This window comes from Perognathus longimembris, chromosome 16 (assembly GCF_023159225.1).
Source record: "Perognathus longimembris pacificus isolate PPM17 chromosome 16, ASM2315922v1, whole genome shotgun sequence".
Taxonomy (NCBI): Eukaryota; Metazoa; Chordata; class Mammalia; order Rodentia; family Heteromyidae; genus Perognathus; species Perognathus longimembris.
The window spans coordinates 25,512,252-25,536,773 of NC_063176.1; the positions used below are offsets into that span (position 1 = coordinate 25,512,252).

General features: G+C 38.0%; 1 protein-coding gene across 3 annotated transcripts in view; it reads left to right on the forward strand.

Annotated features, from left to right (window-relative positions):
• Slain2 (SLAIN motif family member 2) overlaps nucleotides 1–24,522 on the forward strand; it is a 63,958-nt gene that overhangs the window by 8,199 nt on the left and 31,237 nt on the right. For 2 of the 3 annotated variants that reach the window (XM_048363883.1, XM_048363884.1), the window contains exons 2-6: nucleotides 10,494–10,642; nucleotides 15,020–15,184; nucleotides 17,279–17,440; nucleotides 22,440–22,799; nucleotides 23,671–23,808. In XM_048363883.1, the coding sequence (XP_048219840.1) occupies nucleotides 10,494–10,642; nucleotides 15,020–15,184; nucleotides 17,279–17,440; nucleotides 22,440–22,799; nucleotides 23,671–23,808 (974 nt within the window). The remainder of the gene's footprint in view (nucleotides 1–10,493; nucleotides 10,643–15,019; nucleotides 15,185–17,278; nucleotides 17,441–22,439; nucleotides 22,800–23,670; nucleotides 23,809–24,522) is intronic. The other variant, XM_048363885.1, reaches the window with a different exon arrangement.

The following is a 24,522-nucleotide window of genomic DNA, read 5'->3' on the forward strand; positions in this document are numbered from 1 at the left end:
GTCAACACTATCTAATTCTAGAACATTTTCCTCTTTTCCAAAGGAAACTCCAATCCATGAGCAGTCATTGCCTATTTTATCCTCTTCCCTGCTTTATCTACTTACTATACCTATCAAAATGCTTATTATACATAAAATATTATAGTGCCTCAGATTATACATTAGATTTTTCCCTTTTTTGGAACACTATTCTATTGCGTGGATTTGGCATATGCATTCATCAGTACATGGGTATTTGGACTACCTTTTGGCTATTAGTAAAACTGCTAAAGATTTTCAGATGATGCTTCAGGTTTTCACTTTTTATTTTTCTTGGGTATATAACTAGTTGTGGAAATACTCCAAATGGTAACTCCATGTTTAACTTTTGAGAAATAGCCAGACTGGTTTTCCCAGCACCTGTACCACATATGCAATTCCATAAGTGATGTACAAGGTGTCTGATTTTCTCCGTCTTTGTCAATATTTGTTATTAGAACCATCCTATTTGAGTCTCTTAATGACTAATAATATTGAACACTTTTCCCTGTATTTTGTATATCTATTTGTATGTCTTTGGCAAGATGTCTAGTTAACATTTTGCTTGTTTTTAATTTGATTATTTGTCTTTATTATTAAGTGTTAAGGATTCTTTGCATATTTTGTATATTAGTCCTTGGTAAGCTATATAGCAAATGTTTTCTCCCAGCTGTATGTTATCTTTTTTTTTTTTTTTTTTTTTTTTTTAGCAATACTAAGGTTTGGATCTGGGGCCTCATGCATGCTAGCTTTACCACTTGATCCACACTCTCAGTTTATTTCTTTTTATTTTCTTGAAGAATCAAGCACAACATTTTGAATAATAAAGTCCAATTAACTACTTTTTTCTTTTGTTACCTGTGCTTTTGATGTCATAGGTAAGGAAACACTACCTGATAGTGAAGATAGTGAAGAATATGCTTCTTCTAAGAGTATTGGAGAAGCCACATACTTAAAAATGGCCCATCACTATATCCTAATTATTATAATTACATCTTTTATTTGGATTAGAATTGAAATTAACTCTTTAAAGTTTTATTTTTAGGTCTTTGATTCACTTAAAAATTTTTACCTGGGGCTGGGATTATGGTCTAGTGGCAAGAGTATATACATGAAGCCCTGGGTTCTATTCCTCAGCACCATTTATAGAAAAAGCCAGAAGTGGTGCTGTGGCTCAAGTGGCAGAGTGCTAGCCTTGAGCAAAAAGCCAGGGACAGTGCTCAGGCCCTGAGTCCACACCCCAGGACTGGCAACAAAAACAAATAAACAAATGGCAACTCTCGGTACAGCTACTTTAAAAAGGGAAATAATTTTTTTTACCTTATTTACAATATAAAACTTGCCTTTTTAACCATCTTTAGGTATGCAATTTAGCAGCATTCATACATTCGTACATTACATAAGTACATTCATATTATTGTGCAACTACTACTACCATTCATCTCTAGAGCTTTATTATCTTCCCAAACTGAAAATCCATAAGTATTGAACAATAGCTTCCCATTCCCCTGGCCTCTGGCCCTGGCCAATCCTATTCTACTTTCAGTGTCTATGAATTTGGCTATTCTAGGTGTCTCACATAAATGGAATTATGCAATATTTGTCTTTTGATTGGCTCATTTCACTCACCATAAAGTTTACTTATGTTGTAGGAATGACAGAATTTTCTCCTAATTGTTACTAGAATAATTTTCCATTACATGTATATGTCACATTTTCATTATTCATTGATGGACACATGGATTGCTTTTATCCCTTGGCTGTTGTGAATAATGCTGAGAACATGGGTGTACAAATAAATGTGTTTTTGTCTCTACTTATGTCTTTTATAATACTTGTTTTGAACTCAGGGCCTCACATTTGCTGGGAAGGTTCTCTACTGTTGAGCCATGCCCCCAGTTCTTTTTTGCACTGGTAATTTGTGTGTGTGTGTGTGTGTGTGTCCATGTGTGTCCTGAGGCTTGAACTCAGGGCCTGGGTGCTATCTCTGAACTTTTGTGTTCAAGGCTAGTGCTCTACCACTTAAGCCACAGCTCCACTTCTGACTTTTTTGGTAGTTAATTGTAGAAGCATCTCTGTGAACCCCAGTCCTCAGATCTCAGCCCCCTGAGTGACTAGGACTACCGGTGTGAGCCACCAGCATGCTGGCTTGTACTGGTAATTTTTGAAGTAAGGTCCCGCTTCCTCCTGCCCAGACATACACCTGAACCAAAGTTTCTCACTGTAACTGGATGACTGCCACCACACCACACCAGCTATTTCTGTTGGGATGGAGTCTTGGGCTTTTGGGCTTAGGCTGACTTGAAACCTCAGTCTTCCTGATCTCAGCCTTCCGCATACCTAGGGTAAAAAGCACGCGTCCTATACCCAGCTATTAATTGAGAAAGGGTCTTGTGAAGTTTTCTAAGGAACTTGGGATGGCCTGGTGTGGGGCATACCTGGAAGTCAACTAGCTGGTCCTGCCTGTTTCTCGTCTTGGGGCCATGTTTAGCTAAGATGGCGGCGCCTAACAACAACGAACAGCTGCTACAAGTGTCTGGTTATAACCCAGAGGCGGTTCTGTGGGCTGTGACACCCCGGCTCTTCTGCCTTTGATGGACACCTCATCCCTCCCCTTCCTGCTGATCCTAGACCTGATTGGCTCCTGTGTCTTATATTAGTGGCACGTACTTCCCCAATAAACGAGATCTTGCACCAACTTGACTCCCAGGCCATCTGATTGTCCTCCGGTGAGGGAGGGCTGGGTGAGGGAGGGCTGGGTGCGGGTGGCCTGCCAACCCTTTTCCTTGCTTGGCTCCTCCGGTCGGGGCGTGCCTTCCCTGTCTCCCGCGGGTTGGGGGAGCGCGCAGGGGGGCTAAAAGCCCCAACAACCTGGAACCATGATCTTGTGAATCTCACCATCCCCAGTAGTGCTTATATTTCTTTGGGGGTATGTAAGTGAAATTGCTGGACCAAGTATTGATACTACTTAATTTTGTGAGGCACTTCCTTAACTTTTCTATTAGTAGTTGCAAATTGAATGTTACTTTGTTGGTGGTGGTCAGAATATCTCAAGTCCTCATTTCTCCCTTCAGTGTTACTTGAAGAGTGAAATTATTGAGTCAAATCAGAGATCTCTTAGGATTAGACATTGGTGACTTGTGCCTATAATCCTAGCTACTCAGGAGGCTGAGATCTGAGGATCACAATTTGAAGCCAACCCAGGTAGAAAAAGTCTCTGGGACTCATATCTCCATTTGGCTAGTAAAAGGCTGGAAATGGAAATGTAGCTCAAGTGTTAGCACTCCAAACTTGTGAAAAAGCCAAGGGAAAGCAGGAGGCCTTAATTTCAAGCCACAGTACTGATACAGAAAGAACACGGAATACAAGCAACAATGGAATGCACCTATAGTCCCAGCTTTTGGGGAAAGAAGTGGGAGAATTGTTAGAATCCCCTGGTTCTGGGCCAACCTGAGCAAAATTTTTTTTTGTTTGTTTTGTTTTTTGCCAGTCCTGGGCCTTGCACTCAGGGCCTAAGGGCTATCCCTGGCTTCTTTTTGCTCAAGGCTAGCACTCTGCCACTTGAGCCACAGCGCCACTTCTGGCTCTTTTCTATATATGTGGTGCTGGGGAATCGAACCCAGGGCTTCATGTATAGGAGGGCAAGCACTTTTGCCACTAGGCCATATTCCCAGTCCCTGAGCAAAATTTTTAAAAAGTGTTCTTTGCTAAGAATGACACCATTATTTGAGCATATTTTATGTACTGAGTATCGTATGAAGTGTTTTATTCATGTTAAATTATTTAATTTGCATAATTTTGAGTTTTTACTGTTTTCATTGTGATACAATATATAATTCTAATAATTTCTTAAGGGCACAGCTCAGAAGCATTAAGTACATACTCATTGAGCAATAGGCACCATTTTATTTCTATTCTCATAATCCCCAGGCTCTAGAGACCACCATTCTACTTTCTTTTTGTTTATTTGTTTTGTTTTTGCTGCCAGTCCTCGGGCGTGGACTCAGGGCCTGAGTACTGTCCCTGGCTTCTTTTTGCTCAAGGCTAGCACTCTACCTCTTGAGCCACAGCGCCACTTCTGGCTTTTTTCTATGTATGTGGTGCTGAGGAATCGAACTCAGAGCTTCAGGTATAGGAGGCGAGCACTTTACCACTAGGCCATATTCCCAGTCCCCACCATTCTACTTTCTGTATCTATAAAGTTGAATGTTCTAGGTACCTAGAGTAATGAAAATAATTGAAATGGATTCATACATCATTTGTCCTTTTGTGTGGCTTATTTCATTTAGCATTATATCTTCAAAGTTCATCCATTTTTTATAATTTGTTATTCCCATTTTATAATAAATGAAGCTAAACCCAAAGTCACATAACTAATAAGGTGAAATTGAGATTCACCCAAAGCCTGAAAGTCATATCGAATGAAGAGAGCACTTGGTCTCTATTTAGCTATAGATATTTAATGTGAGGGAAAAGATTATTTTTTAAGTACTTAAAGGATTGATTCTTATCCTTAACATGAAGGTCTTCCTTAGAATAATTGGTATAAATTAAAAGCAGGCAGATTTTGAAATGAGTAATTTTCTAATACAGCCACTGTGATTCCTAATCTTACCACAACTTGAGTAGATTAAGAAATGCCAAGGAGATTGGTAAAATATTACTCTGAGGTTTTTTGTTTTTGTTTTGATTCGTTTTTGGCCAGTCCTGGGCCTTGGACTCAGGGCCTGAGCAGTCCCTGGCTTCTTTTTGCTCAAGGCTAGCACTCTACCACTTGAGCCACAGTGCCACTTCTGGCTTTTTCTGTTTATGCAGAACTGAGGAATTGAACCCAGGGCTTCATACATGCTAGGCAAGCACTCTACCACTAAGCCACATTCCCAGCCCACTCTGAGGGTTTTTATGGTGGCATTTTCAGAGATGATTTGTTCCTGAGGTTTCTGACCTAATAGATGGATTTATCCCTTAATATTCATACTATGATGGCATTCTTAGGAAGTAGTGGTGGGGCCTTGGAGGAAGTAAGTCACCAGACGTAGTAGGACCTTGGGGACAGTATCTTGCCCTTGCCTCTTTGTTCACTCCCTGTCTTTGCTTCCTGTCTCCATGAGGTAAGCAGCTTTCTCCTACTGCTTACTCCCACTGCCAGCATATTTTACCTGAGTGTATGTGCCAGGCAACTATGAAAACTGACCCATCTGCGACTGTGAGCCAAAATAAATCTTTTTTCCTTCCAATTTTTTTAAGTCAGGCATTTTGTCACACAAGTGAGAGAGCTAGTAAACTGTTCTTAAATGGTATGAAATGCATTTTTTAAAAATTCTAGATTGCTGAGTAGGCCTGTGGCAAGGGATATTGACAAAGAAATAAAAGTTGAAATAGGCAATTTCTAAGTGCTCCTTTAATTCTATATACTCCAGTCCTTAAAACCTTGTAATCTGTGTGGGAGCATAGATAATTTCAAGGCAAAGTTAACATTAAGCTTAAATATTTGAGCAGTCTTTTTTTTTTTTTGCCAGTCCTGGGGCTTGAACTCGGGGCCTGGGCACTGTCCCTGGGCTTCATTTTGCTCAAGGCTAGCACTCTACCACTTGAGCCACAGCACCACTTCTGGCCTTTTCTGTTTCTGTGGTGCTAAGGAATCAAACCCAAGGCTTCATGCATGCTAGGCAAGCACTCTACCACTAAGCCATGTTCCCAGCTCTTTTTTTTATACATATTTTTCCAAATCTTTTTCTGTTACCATACATTAGTTGTACAAGGATGAGGGTTCATGGTGACATTTCCACATATAGATACATTGTAACCTAATCAATATGACACCCCTCCATCATTCTCCTTCACCTTTCCTTCCCTTACCCAAAACAACTTTGTCACTGTTCTATTTTCAGTTATATCATCCTCATTCACCTTCCTCCTTAGCTCAACCCCTACTCAGTTGTACTCATCTCTCTTAACAGAGCTATTTATTTGTCCCCAACCCCTATTGATAAAAGAGCTTTCACTTGAGATTCTTCGTGCCACATTCACATACAGTTACAATGTGTTAGAAAATTATTCACCTTCCATCCTTCATTTTTCCCTTTCCCCTTTATTCTCCTAAACAGCTCTCCAGTCAGTATACAGGCAGCACACACCCACACCACATACCCACATATCCACATACCCACATACATATATACATACCTACATTTCTATGAGTATGAGTAGGTATGTATGTATTAGCTTTCACATAGGGATGAAAACAAATAAAATTTGGCTTTATCTTTTCTTTTTCTTTCTTTTCTTTTCTTTTCTTTTTTCTTTTTTTTTTTTTTTTTTGGTGCCAGTCTCAGGGTCTGGGTGCTGTCTCTGAGCTTTTTTGTTCAAGACTAGCTCTCTACCACTTGAGCCACAACTCTACTTCCGGCTTTTTGGTGGATAAGAGCCTCACAGATTTTCCTGTCTGGGCTGGCTTTGAACCCTGATCCTCACTCAGATCTCAGCCTGCTGAGTAGCTAGGATTACAGGTGTGAGCCACCAGTACCTGGCTCAAAATTTACTTTTGAGCTTGGCTTATACCACTAAAGCTGATGTCCTCCAATTCTGCCCATTTTCTTGGAAATGATCATTTTTAATGTCTATTTGTAATGGTCGATGGTATATCTTTATCCATTCATCTGTTTTTGGTCATCTTGACTGATTACACATTTGGCTATTGTGAGCAGAGCTACAATAAACATAGTATGCAGCCTATCTTTCTTGTAAATTGATTTAAATCCTTCACATATATATAGCCAGTAGTGGTATAGCAGGGTCTTTGTTTTTTTGAATTACCTCCATACTGATTTCCATAGTGGTTGTACTAATTTGTATTTCACCAACCACAGTGGATGATGGTTACTTTTTCTTCATATCCTCAACAGCATTTTTTGTTGTTTGCTTTTTTTTTTTTTTGCCAGTCCTGGAGACTGTCCCTGGCTTGTTTTTGATCAAGGTTAGCACTCTACCAACTTGAGCCACAGCGCCACTTCTGGCCTTTTTTATATATGTGGTGCTGAGGAATTGAACCAAGGCTTCATGGCCTAGTGGCAAGCACTCTTGCCACTAGGCCATATTCCCAGCCCCTGTTGTTTGCTTTTTGAAGGATACTATTCTAACTAGAGTTAGAATCTTGGTGTGGTTTCAACTTGCATTGCTTTTATGGTTAAGGATAATGAACATTTTTCATGTCTATCAGCCATGTGTATTTTCTTTCCTTCTTTTTTTTGGCCAGTCCTGGGGCTTGGACTCAGGGCCTGAGCACTGTCCCTGGCTTCTTTTTGCTCAAGGCCATATCCCCAGCCCCGTGTGTTTTCTTTTTTATATTTGTATTTCTGTTCAGTTTATTTGCTCATGGACTTGTTCTCTTGCTGTTTAATTTTTTTGAGGTCTTTGTATATTTTGAATATTAATCCTGTATTTGCTAATTAGATGAAGATTTTGTTTCCATTCCATTGGTTGTGTGTAGGTTCAAATACCTGACTCATTTGCTAGAGACTCTTTAGTTTGATGTACTTGGTTCAACATGTCAATTCTTGTTCTCATTTACTAGGCAACTGTAGTCCTGTTCAGAAAATATTTACCAGTGCCTATAACTTCCAGGGTTTTCCTATAGTAGATTTGAAGTTGAGTTCTTTGATCCATTTTGAGCTGATGTTTGTGAGTCAGGCTTTAGTTTGTTGCAAATGGACACCCACTTTTTATAGTACTTTTTGCTGAAGAAGCTGTCCTTCAGTTTAGTATATGCATTTGGCTTCTTGTTGACTACTAGATACCTGTAGGTATGTGACTATTCCTGGGTCTTCTACGCTGTTCCTTTGATGATTGGGTCTGTTGAGTTATTTTGTGCTAGTACCAAGCTGTTTTGGGATCTGTAGTGTAATACCTAGTAAAGTATTATGTACCTACAGCATTGTTCTTTTTACAACATTCATTATTGCTTTTGCTATTCAGAGTCTTTTCTATTTCCATATAAAGTTTTGGACTGATTTTTTCTTTATTTCTTCAAAAAATGACATTGGGTCTTTGATGGGAATTGAATGTAAAGTCTATAAGATTGTTTTCCTCAGTGTGACCACTTTCACAATATTAATTCTGACAATCCATGAATATGGGTTGACTTGACACCTTTCAGTGTCAAGCTCCCCCGCCCCCCGCCCACAGGGTCCCTGTTGGGCTCCCACCCCTTTGAATGTCTTCTTCAACTCCCCCCCCCCCTTTTTTTTCTTTTTGCCAGTCCTGGAGCTGGAACTGCTCAAGGCTAGCGCTCTACGACATGAGCCATAGTTCCATAGGTCAAGAATCTCTTGACCTTTTTCTGCCCGCTCCCTCCCTCTCTCCCACTTTCTCTTTTTCTACTTTATTCAAGGATTTTTGTTGTTGTTTTTTTAAATTTTATTTATGTGGTATGGAGGAATTGAACCCAGGGCCTCATGCATGCTAGGCAAGCAATCTACCACTACGTTCAAGGTTTTGTAGTTTTTATTGTAGAGGTCTTTCACTTCCTTGGATAAGCTAATATGTAAGCATTTTACTGTTTTTGAGGCCATTGTGAATGAAATAATTTTTTAATTTCTTTCTCAAGCTTCATTATTTGTATGCAGAAAAGCTAGTTATTTTTGTATGTTGATTTTATTTGCTGCTACATGTTCTAAGTATTTCTTAGTTTTAGAAATTTTTTGGTAGAGTCAGTAGGGAGTTGTAAGTATAGGATAGTATTGTCTGCATACAGGGTTAATTTGACTTATTTCCTTTTATGAATCTCTTTTTATTTCTTCTTTGGGGTCCTACAAATTCTAGTGTCATATGGAGTAAGAATGAGGAAACTTTTTCCTGACTTTAGGGGAAATGATTTTATTTTTCCCCCATATAATATGATGGTAGCTATAGGTTTGTCATATATAGCTTTCTATTCCTAGTTTGTTTAGAGCTTTAATTGTAAAAAAGATACTGAATTTTGTGAATGGCTTTTTCTGTGTGTGTGTGTGTGTGTGTATGTGTGCGTGTGTGTACGTGTACCAGTACAGGGGATTGAACTCAGAGCCTGGGTTGCTGGTCCTTAGCTTTTTCAGTCAAGACTGGTGCAACTATAACTTGAGACACAGCTCTACTTCTGACTTTGTGATGGTTAGCTAGAGATAAAAGTCTTGTAGATTTTCCTGCCTGATCTGGCTTGGCACCCTAATCCTCAGATCTCAGTCTCCTGAGTAACTAGGATAATGGGTGTGAGCCACCAGTGCCCAGCTTTTGTCTGCATTGTTTGAGGTGGTCATATATAACATTTGTACATGATCCATTTATGTGATATAATATGCTTATTTATGTATATTAAGCCATCATTACATCCCTAAGATGAAACCAGTTTCATCATGGTGTTTGATCTTTTTAATGTGTTGTTGAATTCAGTTTGCAAGAATTTTTGTATCAATGTTTGTCACAGAGATTGGCCATCTTTTTTGTCTGAGTGTAGTACTTGCTTCCTGAATGAGTTTGGTAGCATACTTCCCTTTCTATTTCATATAATTTTGTGAGGAATATTGGTAGTAGTTTTGTTTTTTGAAGATCTAATAGAATTCGGCAATGACTCCCATCTGATAGGTGTGTGTTCCCCTAAAAGTATTTAATCTATTATTACTGAGACACACCAATTTGCACCAGAGCAACACTTCTTTCTGGTTTAATTTGATTAGTATAAAATAAGAAGTTATAGACATCTAATGAATTCTACTCAAAACTTGTTAATTTGAAATCATAGTAGTTAGAATTAAGTAACTTTTAACATTTTTGGGGATGAGTCATACTTGAAATAATTATTAGTAACTAACAAAAAGTAAAGTAATCTGAGGAAATACTATGAAGTAGGAAGTTTAAGAATACTTCACTTCTCTCTTTTGCTTATCTATACAGCTTCTAGGAGCTTATAAAATATCTCTTTTCTAAAACTAGTTTCATAATGCTTTACATTAATTTACTAAAAACAGTCTGCTTTTCTCAAAAATCTCAACGTTTGAAGCCTACAAAATGGATACTAGTTTGTGTGTGTGTAGTTTGTGGTGGAATGTGAATTAATAAGTAGAGAACAGAGTATTCCGCTCCTCCTAACTTCTAGACTAGTTAATTATGCTATGACTGGCTACACTAACAAGTCAGTCAAGTACTACTAAAACAGAATAAATTGCTGTGAGGACAGATTTTCCTAAAGTTGTATTTGTAAAAGAGAAAATTAAGATATATTTTAAAGGCTCCTCATTTGTGTTTATATAGTATTTGAGATTTGAGTTTCTATGGACTATTAGAGTTTCATTTTCTTGTGCAATAAATAAACATGGGCGACTTTAAATGTACTCCATGGCTTTTACAAACCCCTCCCCACTTCAATATATCCACAAATATCTCTACTTTATAATCATGCTTAATAATGAATATTACCCCTTTTTTGTTTCATTTTCTTCCAGGCTGTATTCATCACCAAAGAAAAAACTTACACCAATGCAGAAATCAGTTAGTCCATTAGTTTGGTGCAGGCAAGTTTTGGATTACCCAAGTCCTGATGTTGAATGTGCTAAGAAGTCTCTTATCCACAAACTTGATCAAACTATGTCAGGTATGTCTATAATTTTAGTCTTGAATTCATCCCTTTGTTTTCTTTTGCTAGAAAACAGAAATACTGTTGAGCCACTGGTGGCTTATGCCTGTAGTTCTAGCTACTTAGGAAATTTGAGTTCTGAGGATTGATGTTTTTCAAAGCCAGCCAGGCAAAGTCTTATCTCCATTTAACCAGAAAAAAGCTGGAAGTAGAGCTGTGATTTCAACTGGTGAATGCCAGTCTTGAGGAAAAAAAGCCAAGGAAGAGAACAAGGCCTTGAGTTCAAGCCCCAGTACTGATGCCAAAAAACAAAACAAAACCCAGAAATAGTATCTAATACATATTTACAGAGACAATTCCTTGCTTGGAAGAATTTTCTGAATCACATGTATGTGTGTGTGTGTGTGAGTGTGTGTGTGTGTATTTATGAGAAGTATCGTGATATTCGCTTAATAGTATTTTTATTTAGTATTTTTACTTAGTCCCTTCCTAAAGAATAATATAAATAGGAATTTGTGTAAATTTTTAAAATACAGGTTTTCAATAGTTTTATCAAAATAAAAAATTCATGGTATCATCTAAAGTCATTCCACTTACTACAAGTTGGGTATACTCTTGAGTAGAACAAAAGTGATACAAGTGAAGTGCCAAAAAGGTCTCTTTACTCTGGTACTTAATTGCTGTGTGGTTCTTCATGTTACTTAGCTTCTTTGAGCTCAGTCTTCATATGAGAATGATGAACCTTGATGGTGTTTTGTTTTGTTTTATTTTTTGCTATGTGTATGCCAGTGTGCTAAAGCTAATGTGCTACCACTTTGAGCCACAGAGCCATTGCAGGCTTTTTGGTAGTTAATTGGAGTTTAGAGTCTCACAGACATTCCTGCCCAGACTGGCTTTGAACCTCAGATCTCAGACTCCTGGGTAGCTAGGATTACAAGCATAAGCCACTGATGCCCAGCAAACCCTGGCATTTTTAAGGATTAAATGGTAATACACTATAAAGAATATAACTTGTTTCCTGGCTTACAGTAGTTTCCTAATAAATGTATTCATTTTCTTTCCTTGTTATGTTTTCCTCGTATTTACTTGACATTTTGGATTTAAATTGCTTTTATTTAAAAAAAAATAGTATTCACAAAGCTGGCAGAAATATGTTTATGGTTATTTGTGACATTTGATATAGTATGCCAGTAGATATATGGATATTATATTTATCTTAGCATTTTTCTTAATCTCTTTTAATACACACTGTTAGTTGGTTTTGGTAGTACTGGGTTTGAACTTGGCCTTGTGCTTGCTAGACAGATGCTTTACCACTTGAGCCATGCCTCTATCCCATTTCTTCATTGTTTGTTGCTGTTGGTGGTGGTAGTCATGGGCTTGAACTTTGGGCCTGGCCACTGTCTCTGAGGTCTTTCTCTCCAAGCCAGCATTCTATCACTTTGAACCACAGCTCTACTTCTGGTTTTCTGATGGTTAATTGGAGATAAGAGTCTCACGGACTTCCCTCCCAGGTTGTCTTTGAACCACAATCCTCTAGTCTCAGCCTAATGAGAAGCGAAGATTACAGGCATGAACCACCAGCGCCTGGCTGCACTGGTTGTTTTTAAGGTAGTTTCACCTCATCCCTGGAGCCAACTTAGGCTGTGATCCTCTTTTTTGTGTTCATTGCTATGTTGCCAGAGATGAGAGTCACATGATACTGCAAGGAACCATTGGTTGAAAAGGAGTCTTTCAACTCTCTTTTTGTCTGGGCTAGTAGCTTCAGACCTCAACTTCCATCCCTCCTCTTGTCTGCCTCCAGAGTAGCTGGCCTTGAACAACTACAAGTGTTATTGTTTCTGAAATATGCAGGTAGTAAAGGATTGATTTAGGAGTAGTAAGGCTGAATAAGATTTGTTTTTGTTTTTACGCTGTATATTTGTAAGCAGACATGGAATTCCTTATTTTGACTTTAATATAGAAGTATGTGCTCTTGGGGAGTTGAGAGAGTAGCTCAAATGGCAAGATCCTGCCTAGTAAGCACCAAACCATCACTTCTAGAGTTTATGCTGAACATGGCTTGGGAGAGCTGAAAGAAAACTAGGCAAACAGTTAAATTGGCAATAAAGGAGGTTTGTTAAGTTGTAAGGAGTAACTTACAGGATATAATTACATAACTGATGAATCTAAATCTGTCTTACTTTTCTTGTCTGTTAAAAAAAAAGCCCTTTTGAAAAACCAAGTAGCCCTGATAATTTAAAGTTTTTGAATATGAATCTGTCTTTGGAATTATATTCTGGGGCTTGATTTACATTACATGCAAAGAAGATTGCCAGAAATATATAAACACTGTAAAATGACTATACAATCACCAGCGAATTGCCAGATGATACTGTTTAGACATTTAATAAGAATATTCAGGCCAGGTGCTGTGGCTCACACCTATAATCCTAGCTACTCAGGAGGCTGAGATCTGAAGGTAAAAATTTGAAGCCAGCCCAGAAAGCAAAAATCTGTGATAGTCTTATCTCCAATTGATTATCAAGAAAGCTGAATGGATATGGCTCAAGTTGCAGAGTGCCAGCCATCAGGGAACAAGCCAAGCAAGGGGCTCGATCAAGTCCAACTACCAGCACACACACAAAAAAATTATATTCCTAGGAATAGTTTCTAATTTCTTGAATGTCTCACATTAGAAATAATGTAAGTATAATTTATGGTTGAGGCCTGCTATGATAGGCATTATTCTCAACTCTGAGGATATAGCAATTATTGTAATATCCCAAATGATCATATCCTTCCTGGAGTTTATATTCTCATTGAAGGAATCAGATGACAAATCATGTAAATGATAAACTTCATATGAGGAGTCAGTTTGATGTTTGTGCTCTGTACAGTCTTAATTTTGGACATAGACAATAGCAGCCATAGATAATATGTAATGAGGAAGTATAGCAATGTTCTTTTTTTACTCGTACAAGTGGTGAGCTATATTTGGCCTACAAGCTTTAGTTTGCCAATTCCTGGTTTAAATCATCAGAAGGAAGCAAAACTATTTCAGTTAGTAACTAGGAACCTGGACTTGAGGGAGAAACACAAAGCTGTTTTATCTCAAATAGAACATTTTTCAGTACACAGCATTTTGTTTTATTTTAACAAGTATAGTAAAGATGGGGTGCTAGGTATGGTCCACACCTCTATAATCCCATCATTCAGGGAGCTGAGGCAGAAAGATTTGGAAGTTGAGGTCTACACATAGTTCGGGGAAGCTTGGACTGTATAATAAAATCTTGTCTCAAAATATGAATGAATGGGGGCTGGGAATATGGCCTAGTGGCAAGAGTGCTTGCCTCACATACATGAAGCTCTGGGTTCCATTCCTCAGCATATATAGAAAAGGTCAGAAGTGGCGCTGTGGCTTAAGTAGCTAGCCTTAAGCAAAAAGAAGCCAGAGACAGTGCTCAGGTGCAGAGTACAAGGCCCAGGACTGTCATAAGAAAGAATGAATGATTAAAATTTGTAGGAGTTTATGAGTAGTTATTCTTTAAAACTATTACTGGATTATCTGAACCAATAATCAAGTACTAGATGTTTAGCAGTATTTAAGTTATATAAATACATGCATGGAAGAATATTAGTTACAAATATAATATATTTAATATATACTCAAGTTCAGTTACTTTGCTAGAACCGTTCTCATAACTCAAGCAAACACGTTTACTAGTTTATTGTAAAGGCTATTAGAAAGGATACAGATGAACATATACGTAGTGGGACTGCAAGGAGAAGGACACAGAGCTTCCATGTCCTCCAGACATACTACCTCTTTCTAGGAACCTCGCCATTTTCAGCTGTCCAAACTCTGAACATGAGACTTGAGTTTATATGGAGACTTCATTCCATTGGATGATTGAAATGTGGTGAACTGTATGGAAATGTGACTGGACAAAAAGGTCTAGTAGACTGGAGTCGTAGACAAAGCTGGTCCAGATTCTTCAGCATTCCTTCCTGAGTATGGGCAAGACACTTCTGAAACAGGGATCTTTGTAATCCAACAGATAAGGCAGGTTAAAGAATTTCTTTGTGGGCAGCTCCAAGACAGGAAGACCAGTTACTAAAGAACAAATTTGTTAATAAGATGGATGTGGATTAACTTAGTGGCCAGTCTAGAATTTATTCTTTCTGCATTATTTTTGTTGTTTGGTGTGGCTGCTTTTTTTTTGTACAATACAATTGAAGATAATAGAAATATTTAGTGTTTTTTATGACAGTTTTCCCTACTAAAAAGAATGATTCTTTAAACTAAGATAGACAATGACTTAGTAAAATTTACTTTCAATAAAAAAGTCTTGAAATAAACTGGTTCCTTTTTTCAGTAATTAAATTTGAATTTTCCTCTTCTCCTTAATGCAGCTTTCAAGAGGCAGAATTTATACAATAATCCTTTCAACTCTATGAGTTACACAAGTCCTTACAGTCCAAATGCCAGTAGTCCATATAGCAGTGGCTTCAATTCTCCATCCTCAACCCCAGTAAGACCTCCCATAGTCAAACAGCTAATACTTCCTGGAAATTCAGGTAAGGAATAGTCTTTAACTTACTGCCCTATCTCAAAAATAACTTATTCGTTAGTAGTTCAGGTCCATTTTATTTATAAAACTTTTAAATAGAGAAAATGTTAATGAGGAGTCAGTTACTTTACTGAGCACCAATAGTACAATGGTAAGTCATTGTGTTACATAGATGTAATTTTCTTCAGTGAGAACTTAAAAATACACACACACACACACATATATAGTGTGTGTATGTTTATATATGTGGTAGGTAGATATATCATATATATGTATTTAAAGTTAGAAGTGTTAAGAATCTGGTCTAATAGGATCACAAGCTTCACTCCTTTAGTCAATAGCTATTGATAGTGTTGTAAAAGTTATTGACCAGTCTGCTTGGGTTGAAAAAGATAAAAATTCTTTACTAAACAGTTTTAATCAGCTTCAACACATCACTTAAGTACTAGCATAAGGTTAAATGTGAGTGGGCCCAAGTGTGATAGGGTCTGTTGAATGTGGGAGAAACAATTTGCTATGAACTGAAATTTGTGCTGCGCTGGTAGTGGCTGACATTTTTTTTTTGTTTGTTTGCCATTCCTGGGGCTTGAACTCAGGGCCTGGACACTGTCCCTAAGCTTCTTTTTGCTTAAGGCTAGCATTCTACCACTTGAGCCATAGTACCACTTCCAGCTTTTTCTGTTTATGTGGTACCAAGGAATCGAACCCAGGGCTTCATGCATGTTAGGCAAGCACTCTACTACTAAGCCACATTCCCAGCCCCTCATTTGCAATTTTATGACTCACTAGTCCAGTTATCTTAAATAAGGTATTATTAACCACTTAATTTTGTTTACCTGCATGTTCTCTAGTGACTTTATTGATCCTATCCATTGCTTAATATCTAGGTTACTTCCCACTGCTTTCATTTAGGGCAATATCATATTAAAAATTTTAATAGCAGTATTTGTTTAAAATAAAAAATTTGATTCAGGCATATTTGAACCTATCTTTGTACTTTTCTGTCATATGAAATATGTTCCTTTCTTATTGATAATATAAATGTTAAATATTCTGTGTTCTTCCTCTATTTGTCTTTCATGTTGGAACTGATTCTTCCAGTGAACAATCCTGGAAAATGGGTGTTTCATATAACTTTTTATTATACATATTAGTAAAAATGCTGGGATTTTATTCTTTAGTAACAGGTGATGATAACATAAAGCAATTTTCTTAGAAATAAGATTCTTCAGGCCATATATATTCTTTGTTCCTCTGACCTGTTGTCTGTTCTTTTAGTTTAGTATTTTAAATTAAAAAGTCTAGTCATTTTATTCATCTCATCCTTTGTGCTTTATTACTAAGCATCAGAACATTTTAGATCCCTGTTACTAATTTGGCAAGAGAATTTTGTAAAACTAACTCCATGTAAGTGTTGTTGTTGTTAAATGTCTAAGAAATCTACTTTTCTTGCTGAGTAGTAGGTCCTTTTATTCTGCAAAAATATTTTGGTGCTTCTTGATGACTCAATTTGGAAAGAGAAAACACTATCATAAGTTGATCTTCTTGTAGATTAGCTCCATCAACTATCTTGAAGTTGAAGTTCTTGAACATAGAGTTAGTGAATAACAATTACTTTCTAGGAATTAATTGTCCTATAAGAGACTAGAAAAGTTATACTTTGAAAGATATTTTGTGGGGCTGGTAATGTGGCTTAGTGGTAGAGTGCTTGCCTAGCATGCAGGAAGCCCTGGGTTCAATTGCTCAGTACCACATAAACAGAAAAAGCCAGAAGTGGCACTGTGGCTCAAGTGTCAGAACGCCAGCCTTGAGCAGAAGAACCTCAGGGACAATGCTCAGGCCTCAGTTCAAACCCCAGGACTGGCCAAAAACAAACAAACAAAAAAAGATGTCTTGTATTTGTGCTAGAATATATAAAGGAGTCTTTATAGTTCTCTTTTAACTTACTGACATAATCTCTAATTTCAGATTAGGAGTTTTGCAAACAAAAATGGCAAAATAATGAAGAACTAATAGGATATAATTTGTAGTAATGCAACAGATGTTCACTCAATTTTTGTCTTACCTAATATTTGGGTTTTTTTTTTCCTCTCTTGTTAAGGTAACTTCAAAAATTCATCAGACAGAAATCCTCCACTCAGTCCTCAGTCCTCTATAGATAGTGAGTTAAGTGCTTCAGAATTAGATGAAGATTCAATTGGATCCAACTATAAGCTAAATGATGTAACTGATGTACAGATTCTAGCTCGGATGCAGGAAGAAAGTAAGTATTTTAGCTGTTAAAAGTTGCAATTTTTTTTTTACCTTAAAAGTATTGTGTGAATATAATGTAGTAAAAATAGAAACAGTGAGATGGACATCTCAGTGCTTGTTTGTTCATTTACTTGTTTTCAGAGTCTCTTTTGCTGTATGAGGAGCAGAGAAAGCCACATTATGTTCAGCTTCTGTGTTGGTATTCAGACCCTTTGTGTTATTTCCTATTAACACCAGTATAATTATCACTCTGTTACCCTGTATCTTTTCTTGTAAATCACTTGTTTTTCACTTTTATTGACCCCTTGGGGAGCCTTTGGGGTCGTCCCCCTTTTCATTTATGCTTCTCCCATGAAATTGTAGTATTATAGTTATATTCTATATTTAATATAAGAACCACCCCAAGATTTTTTGCATATCCCAAGAGCCAGTTTTTGCCATCTTGGTGACAAGTATTTCCTCCCTTGAGAATACAGAGATATAAAAATGACCTTTATGGGAAAACTGGAATTATGACATTAAATGAAGGATTTGGTGGTACTTTGCAGCATGATCCTTGAAAGTTTTCAAGTCACTTTATTGAGAACTCTAAAAATTGTAGCACCTGTAATCCTTAAAATGTACACAGGCACAAAATGTTTCATGCTTTTTTGAGAGCTTATGGATGCCCTGGCCCTCTCTGAGTGTAGGTGATTATGGTAATATTATCTTGCCTGTGCATTTTATAAAACACCATGCACTAAACCGAAGTGATCCTTTTAACCTTTTCAGTGAAAGGCTCTTTAGCTGAGGACAATGTAGCATCACTAACAATTTTAGTTTAAAAACTTCCAGTTGTCAGTGTATATAATATGGCCTAGTGGCAAGAGTGCTTGCCTTGTATACATGAAGCCCTAGGTTTGATTCCTCAGTACCACATACACAGAAAAAGCCAGAAGTGGGCGCAGTGGCTCAAGTTGGCAGAGTGCTAGCCTTGAGCAAAAAACGAAGCCAGGGATAGTGCTTATGCCCTGAGTTCAAGCCCCAGGACTGGGGAAAAAAAAAAAAAAGAGGGGCTGGGGATATGGCCTAGTGGCAAGAGTGCCTGCCTCATATACATGAGGCCCTGGGTTCGATTCCCCAGCACCACATATACAGAAAATGGCCAGAAGTGGTGCTGTGGCTCAAGTGGCAGAGTGCTAGTCTTGATCAAAAGGAAGCCAGGGACAGTGCTCAGGCCCTGAGTCCAAGCCCCAGCACTGGTCAAAAAAAAAAAAAGAAAGAAAGAAAAGAAACAACAGGATGTCCTGTCATAATAAGTAATAATAATAAAAAATCATCATTATCCTAGTTACTCAGGGGGCAGAAGTCTGAATCTCATGGTTTAAAGCCAGCCCAGGCAGAAAAGTTTATAAGACTTATATCTCCAATTAACCACAAAAGGCTGGAAGTGGAGCTGTGGCTTGAGGGGTAGAGTGCTAGCCTTGAGCACAAAAGCTCAGGGACAGTGCCCAGGCCCAGAGTTCAAGTCCAAGGACTAGGAAAAAAAAAAAAAGGAAACTTCAGGATGTTTCTTAGTCTGCTGATTCATTTCCCATTTAAATGCAGAAAGATAGTTTATTTCTCTTTACTCCTAAGAACTAATAACAATGTGCTTCTTTCTTCTGCAACTTTAAGTTCTCAGTGGTTCCATTATTTTGTCAGCTAGCCAGAGGTCAGTTATTCATGGATAAGAAGTGGAAAAAAAGAAACAACAGCTTCTTTATATATATATATATATATATATATATATATATATATATATATATATATATATTGAGTATTGAGGTTTGAACTTGGGACCTCATGGTTGCATGGCTTACTTGTCCAGCTGACACTCTTGCCATTTGAGTGATTACCTTCAGCCCAACTTTGTACTGGTTATTTTGGAGACAGCGTCTTGAGAACTTCTCTGCCCAGATAAGCCTCAAACTGTGATCTCAGCCGCCTCAGTTGCTAAGGTTAATTTCTATACCTTAGAATAAACTCATTTATTTGAAGCCTAACCTTTTAGATCTCAGTATTTTGTGAAAATCTCAACCAGTTGGTTATTTTTCTTTAGGTTTTTAAAACTGTTTGTATAAAGGTGATATACAGAAGGATTAGTTTCATATGTCAGGTAAAGTACATTTTGGGGGGCAGTGTCCACTCCTTTTCTTGCTTTCTTCCAGTTTTCCCTCCCATTCCCACCCATAAGTTGTATAGATCATTTTCAACATAGTGTCCACTGCTGAATTTGTTCACCCTTTGTCCTTCCATTTCTGTGTTCCCCTTGCCCTCCTAAAGGTAGATAAGTGAACAAAACAAAACAATGAAGAAAAACCCTCTTCTTTTCATTTCCTGGAATTCATTTCAATAAGTATTATTTTATATGATCAGAAGCATATAGGAATTATGCCTTTGTGTTTCTCCTTTGGACTCACTGTATACAAATACCTAGAGTTCTGTATGATTCATCATGTTACTATTTTTTTAGTTGCACAGAAGTTATATTTCATTGTGTCAATTTACGAGTAAGTGCATCTTTTTGGGGGAGCGGGGGGCAGTCCTGGGGCTTGGACTCAGGGCCTGAGTACTGTCCCTGGCTTCTCTTTGCTCAAGGCTAGCACTCTTCACTTGAGCCACAGCACCACCACTTCTGGCCATTTTGCTGGGGAATTGAACCCAGGGCTTCACATGTATGAGGCAAGCACTCTTACCACTAGGCCATATTCCCAGCCCAGTAAAATTCATCTTGATCAGTGATACTAATTTCATAATCCTCCCCCTTCTCTCCCAACTCCATCCATCCCCTCAAATTTCAGACAGTTGTTTACTCTAGCATTCACATTTTGTTTTCAACAAATAATAGGAATTTTAGCCTTATCATTTCTAATCCATCTACATATATGAATAATTGTATTCCTGGTGAATTAAGAAACATACGCAAGGGGCAGTCAGGGAAGGGAAAGTGGGAGAAAAACAAGGGAGGGGGTAACAATGTTTGACAAGAAATATACTCATTATCTTATAAAACTATAATCCCTCTGCACAACTAAATTTTTTAAAAAAGAAACATGCTGCCAAGTGTATGGAATACTTCCTTAAAAAACAATCTGTACCCTGCCCCATTTTTTTAGAGATTATTTTTCTTTTTTTTTTTTTTTTTTACAACATTTCCACAATTTTTTTCCCTTGGGGGGCAGGTATCAGTTCTGGGATTTGAATTTTTGACCTTTTCTGCTCAAGACTGCTGCTCTAGCACTTGAGCTGGCTCTACTTTTGTCTTTTTTTTTTTTTTTTAGGTTACTTTTGTCTTTTTAGTAGTTAATTAAAGATAAGAGTCAAACCGACTTTCTTGCTTGGGCTGACTTCAAACTTGGATTCTCATATCTCAGCCTTCTGAGTAGCTAAGATCACAGGCTTCAGCCACTAGCTCTTGTCTATAATTAGAAATTTCTGTAACAGTGAGAAATCCAAAATTACAATTTAAGCTTTTACCTAGCTCCCTGATTTTTTAAAATGAAAAATGTAAAATCCTATGGTAGTTGTGTTCTGCTTATGATCTTATTAGTAGAGAGACTACATTATGATTCTGGGTCCTCCCTCCTCTCCTTCCCTCTTCTCCTTCCTTCCTTTTCCCCTCTCTCCTTCCCTCCCTCCTCTCCTACCCTCCTTCCCTCCTCTCCTGCTCTCCTGCCCTCTTCTCTCCTCCCTTCCTCCCTTCTCTCTCCCCTCCTACCCTCCTTCCCTCCTCTCCTGCTCTCCTGCCCTCTTGTCTCCTCCCTTCCTCCCTTCTCCCTTTCCTCCCTCCCTCCTTCACTCTCTAGGTTTGAACTCAGGACCTCACACTTTCTTTGCTAGCGCTCTGCCACTTGAAACACACCTCCAGCTTTACTGTTTTGCTGGTTATTTTGGAGCAGTCTAGCAAACTTTCTTGCCTAAGCTGATCTTGAGCCTCACTGGTCTGGATCTCAGCCTCCTGACTAGCAAGAATTACAAATGTGAACTATAGACACTCACGCACGGTTTTCTCTTTTTAAAACAATGTTCTTTCACTGATCTATTGGGTTTTGTTAGATGACAGTGCTGTGTTTGTTTTAACTACACCCTAAGTAACTCTCAGTTGTTACTCTGGTTCTAAACCCAACTGAAGGGTTAAATGGACCCCAGCAATTTGAAGGGTTTCAGGTTTATTGGGGAATTTTTAAAATGTTTTGTAATCTGCAGTGCATTGGATCACCCTCATGCATACTAGGCAGGCGCTATCACTGAACTACATCCTTGGAACCCATAGGTTCAAAGATCTGTAGGGCGATTCCAACCTTGTTTGAGAAATTGTATTAATAGTACTTTCTTCTTTTTTCCATCACTCATGGGGCTTGAACTCGGGGCCTGTGCTTTATCACTTTCAGCCACAGCTCCACTTCTGGTTTTCTGGTGGTTAATTACAGATAAGAGTCTCACAGACTTCCTAGGATGGCTTCAAACCACAATCCTCAGATCTCAGCCTCCTGAGTAGCTAGGATTACTGGTGAGAGCCACCAACACCCCGCTTTGATGGTACCTTCTATGTATAAATATATACTTAAAGATTTAAATATTATTCTGTAACATCCTTTTTTACTGGGTGCCAATAATTGGTAGGATTTGCTGGAAATATCTAGATTCTATGTACATTTTGCACTATAATATTAATCTAAGTATTAAATATGTAAAGAGTTTTATTCACTCATTGATATATTCTGTTCATTAGTCATTTTTCCACTCAATTTTTCTTTAATGCTAGTCTCAAATTTAGATTACTGTCATTAGGTGTAAAAGTATTTTTTAGTATATGATTCTACCTTATAATTTATTTCAGATTTAAGAAATCTAAGGAATAGAGTTTATAGATTTTCATTGTTTATGCCCTATTAGAATTTCTTATATAGCCTTTTACTTTTAAATTTTAAAAATATTTAAATGTCTGAAAATATACTTAAATAAAATAACACATTCATTATTGCCAGGTCTTCGACAAGAATATGCAGCCACCACATCTCGGCGCAGTTCTGGTTCATCTTGCAATTCTACGAGACGGGGTACTTTTAGTGATCAGGAACTTGATGCACAAAGTTTAGATGATGAAGATGACAATATGCATCATGCCGTATACCCTGCTGTTAACAGGTTTTCACCATCACCACGCAATTCACCTCGACCATCACCTAAGCAGTCACCCAGAAATTCACCTCGCTCACGATCTCCTGCGCGGGGAATAGAATATAGTAGAGTATCCCCACAGCCCATGATTAGCCGCTTACAGCAACCTCGCCTTTCACTTCAAGGCCATCCCACAGATTTACAGACAAGCAATGTTAAAAATGAAGGTAAAACTTCCACAGATTTTGTTTTTTGTTTTTTCTCTTTTGGTAGTATTGTGTTTGAATTAGGGCCTCATGCTCTATCACTGAGCCATGTCACTAGCCCTTTTTTGTATTGTTTATTGTGATTGAAGACCTTACTTTTTGGCCAGATCTAGGTGTAGCCCACAATCTACATATTTTAGGCTTCTCATCATAGCAAGAATAACCAAGCGTGCCACCATATCCAACTTCTTTTTTTTTTTTTTTTTTTGGCCAGTCCTGGGGCTTGGACTCAGGGCCTGAGCACTGTCTCTGGCTTCTTTTTGCTCAAGGCTAGCACTCTGCCTCTTGAGCTACAGCGCCACTTCTGGCCATTTTCTGTATATGTGGTGCTGGGGAATCGAACCCAGGGTCTCATGTATATGAGGCGGGCACTCTTGCCACTAGGCCATATCCCCAGCCCCCATATCCAACTTCTTACATTGAGATGGAGTCTCATAGGCTTTCCTTTCTTCCTGGGCTGATCTAGAACTTCAGTCTTCCCCATCTCAGCCTCCCACATAGCTAGAATGACAAGCAAGGGCTACCACTCCCCATTATTGGTTGAAAAGGATTCTTGTGGATTGAGGAGTTTGGATTTAATCACAGTTCTCTCAAATTCAGCCTCCTAACAGCTTAGTGTTACAGTGTGAGCTATGGGTGACTAATGAGACGGTCTCTTATTCTACCATTTTTAAGCTCTGGATTGAGAATCTTTTTTTCCTGTTGTTTTACATACTTCCCATTTTTTCCTTTTTATAATTTGTGTAAATGAATAATTTTGTTTTCAGTTCTAATGCTTTAGTTCTCTATTAGAATGATTTGATGCTTTTTAATTGAAATTATATTATTGTAGAAAAACTGAGACGCAGTCTTCCAAACCTGTCCCGAACATCTAACACACAAATTGACTCCGTGAAAAGCAGTAGAAGTGACTCAAATTTTCAAGTGCCAAACGGAGGAATACCTCGCATGCAACCTCAGGCTTCAGCCAGTATGTATCATTCTCATGCTTTCAGGTATCAATCAATAACAGAAAATGAAAATTACAGATTTTTATTTTGTGCTGAGTAATAACTGCATTAAACTGTTGCTAAAAGATAATGAAACTGTTTCATATAGAAATTGTTTGGGGGTTATTAGGGGAATGAACTCAAGGCCTGTGCTTATTCCCTCTACCACTTGAGTTGCACCTATTTTGCTTTATTTGGGGGATAGGGTTTCACTTTTATGCCCAGGCCATCCTGGACACAGTGTATTATTTATGATTCTTGGGAAGCTGGAGTGACAGACATGCACCATGGTGTCCAGCTTTTGATTAAGATGGGGTTTCTTGAACTTTTTGCCCATGCTGGCCCCAAACTGTGATCCTCCACCAAAGTAGCTTGGTTGGATTCAGATGGAGAGCCACCAGTACCCAGCTTCATAGAGTTTTTAAACAAAATCTCGTCTAAAATAAGTACATTTAGCTTTTGTTTGTAGAAATTAGGAGTAGAAATTGTAACCAATATACTATTTAAACATAGTTAGTATTTAAATTTTCTTTTTGAAAATCTCTTTAGTGCTGAAGGTGTGCTCAACTGGTAGAGTGCCAGCCTAGCAAGCATAAGACCTTGAGTTCAAACCCCACTATAATCAGAAAAAGATTTCTTTAGGAACATAAGGCTGCAGATGTAGCTCAGTGGTAGAGTGTTTGCCTGGCATGTGA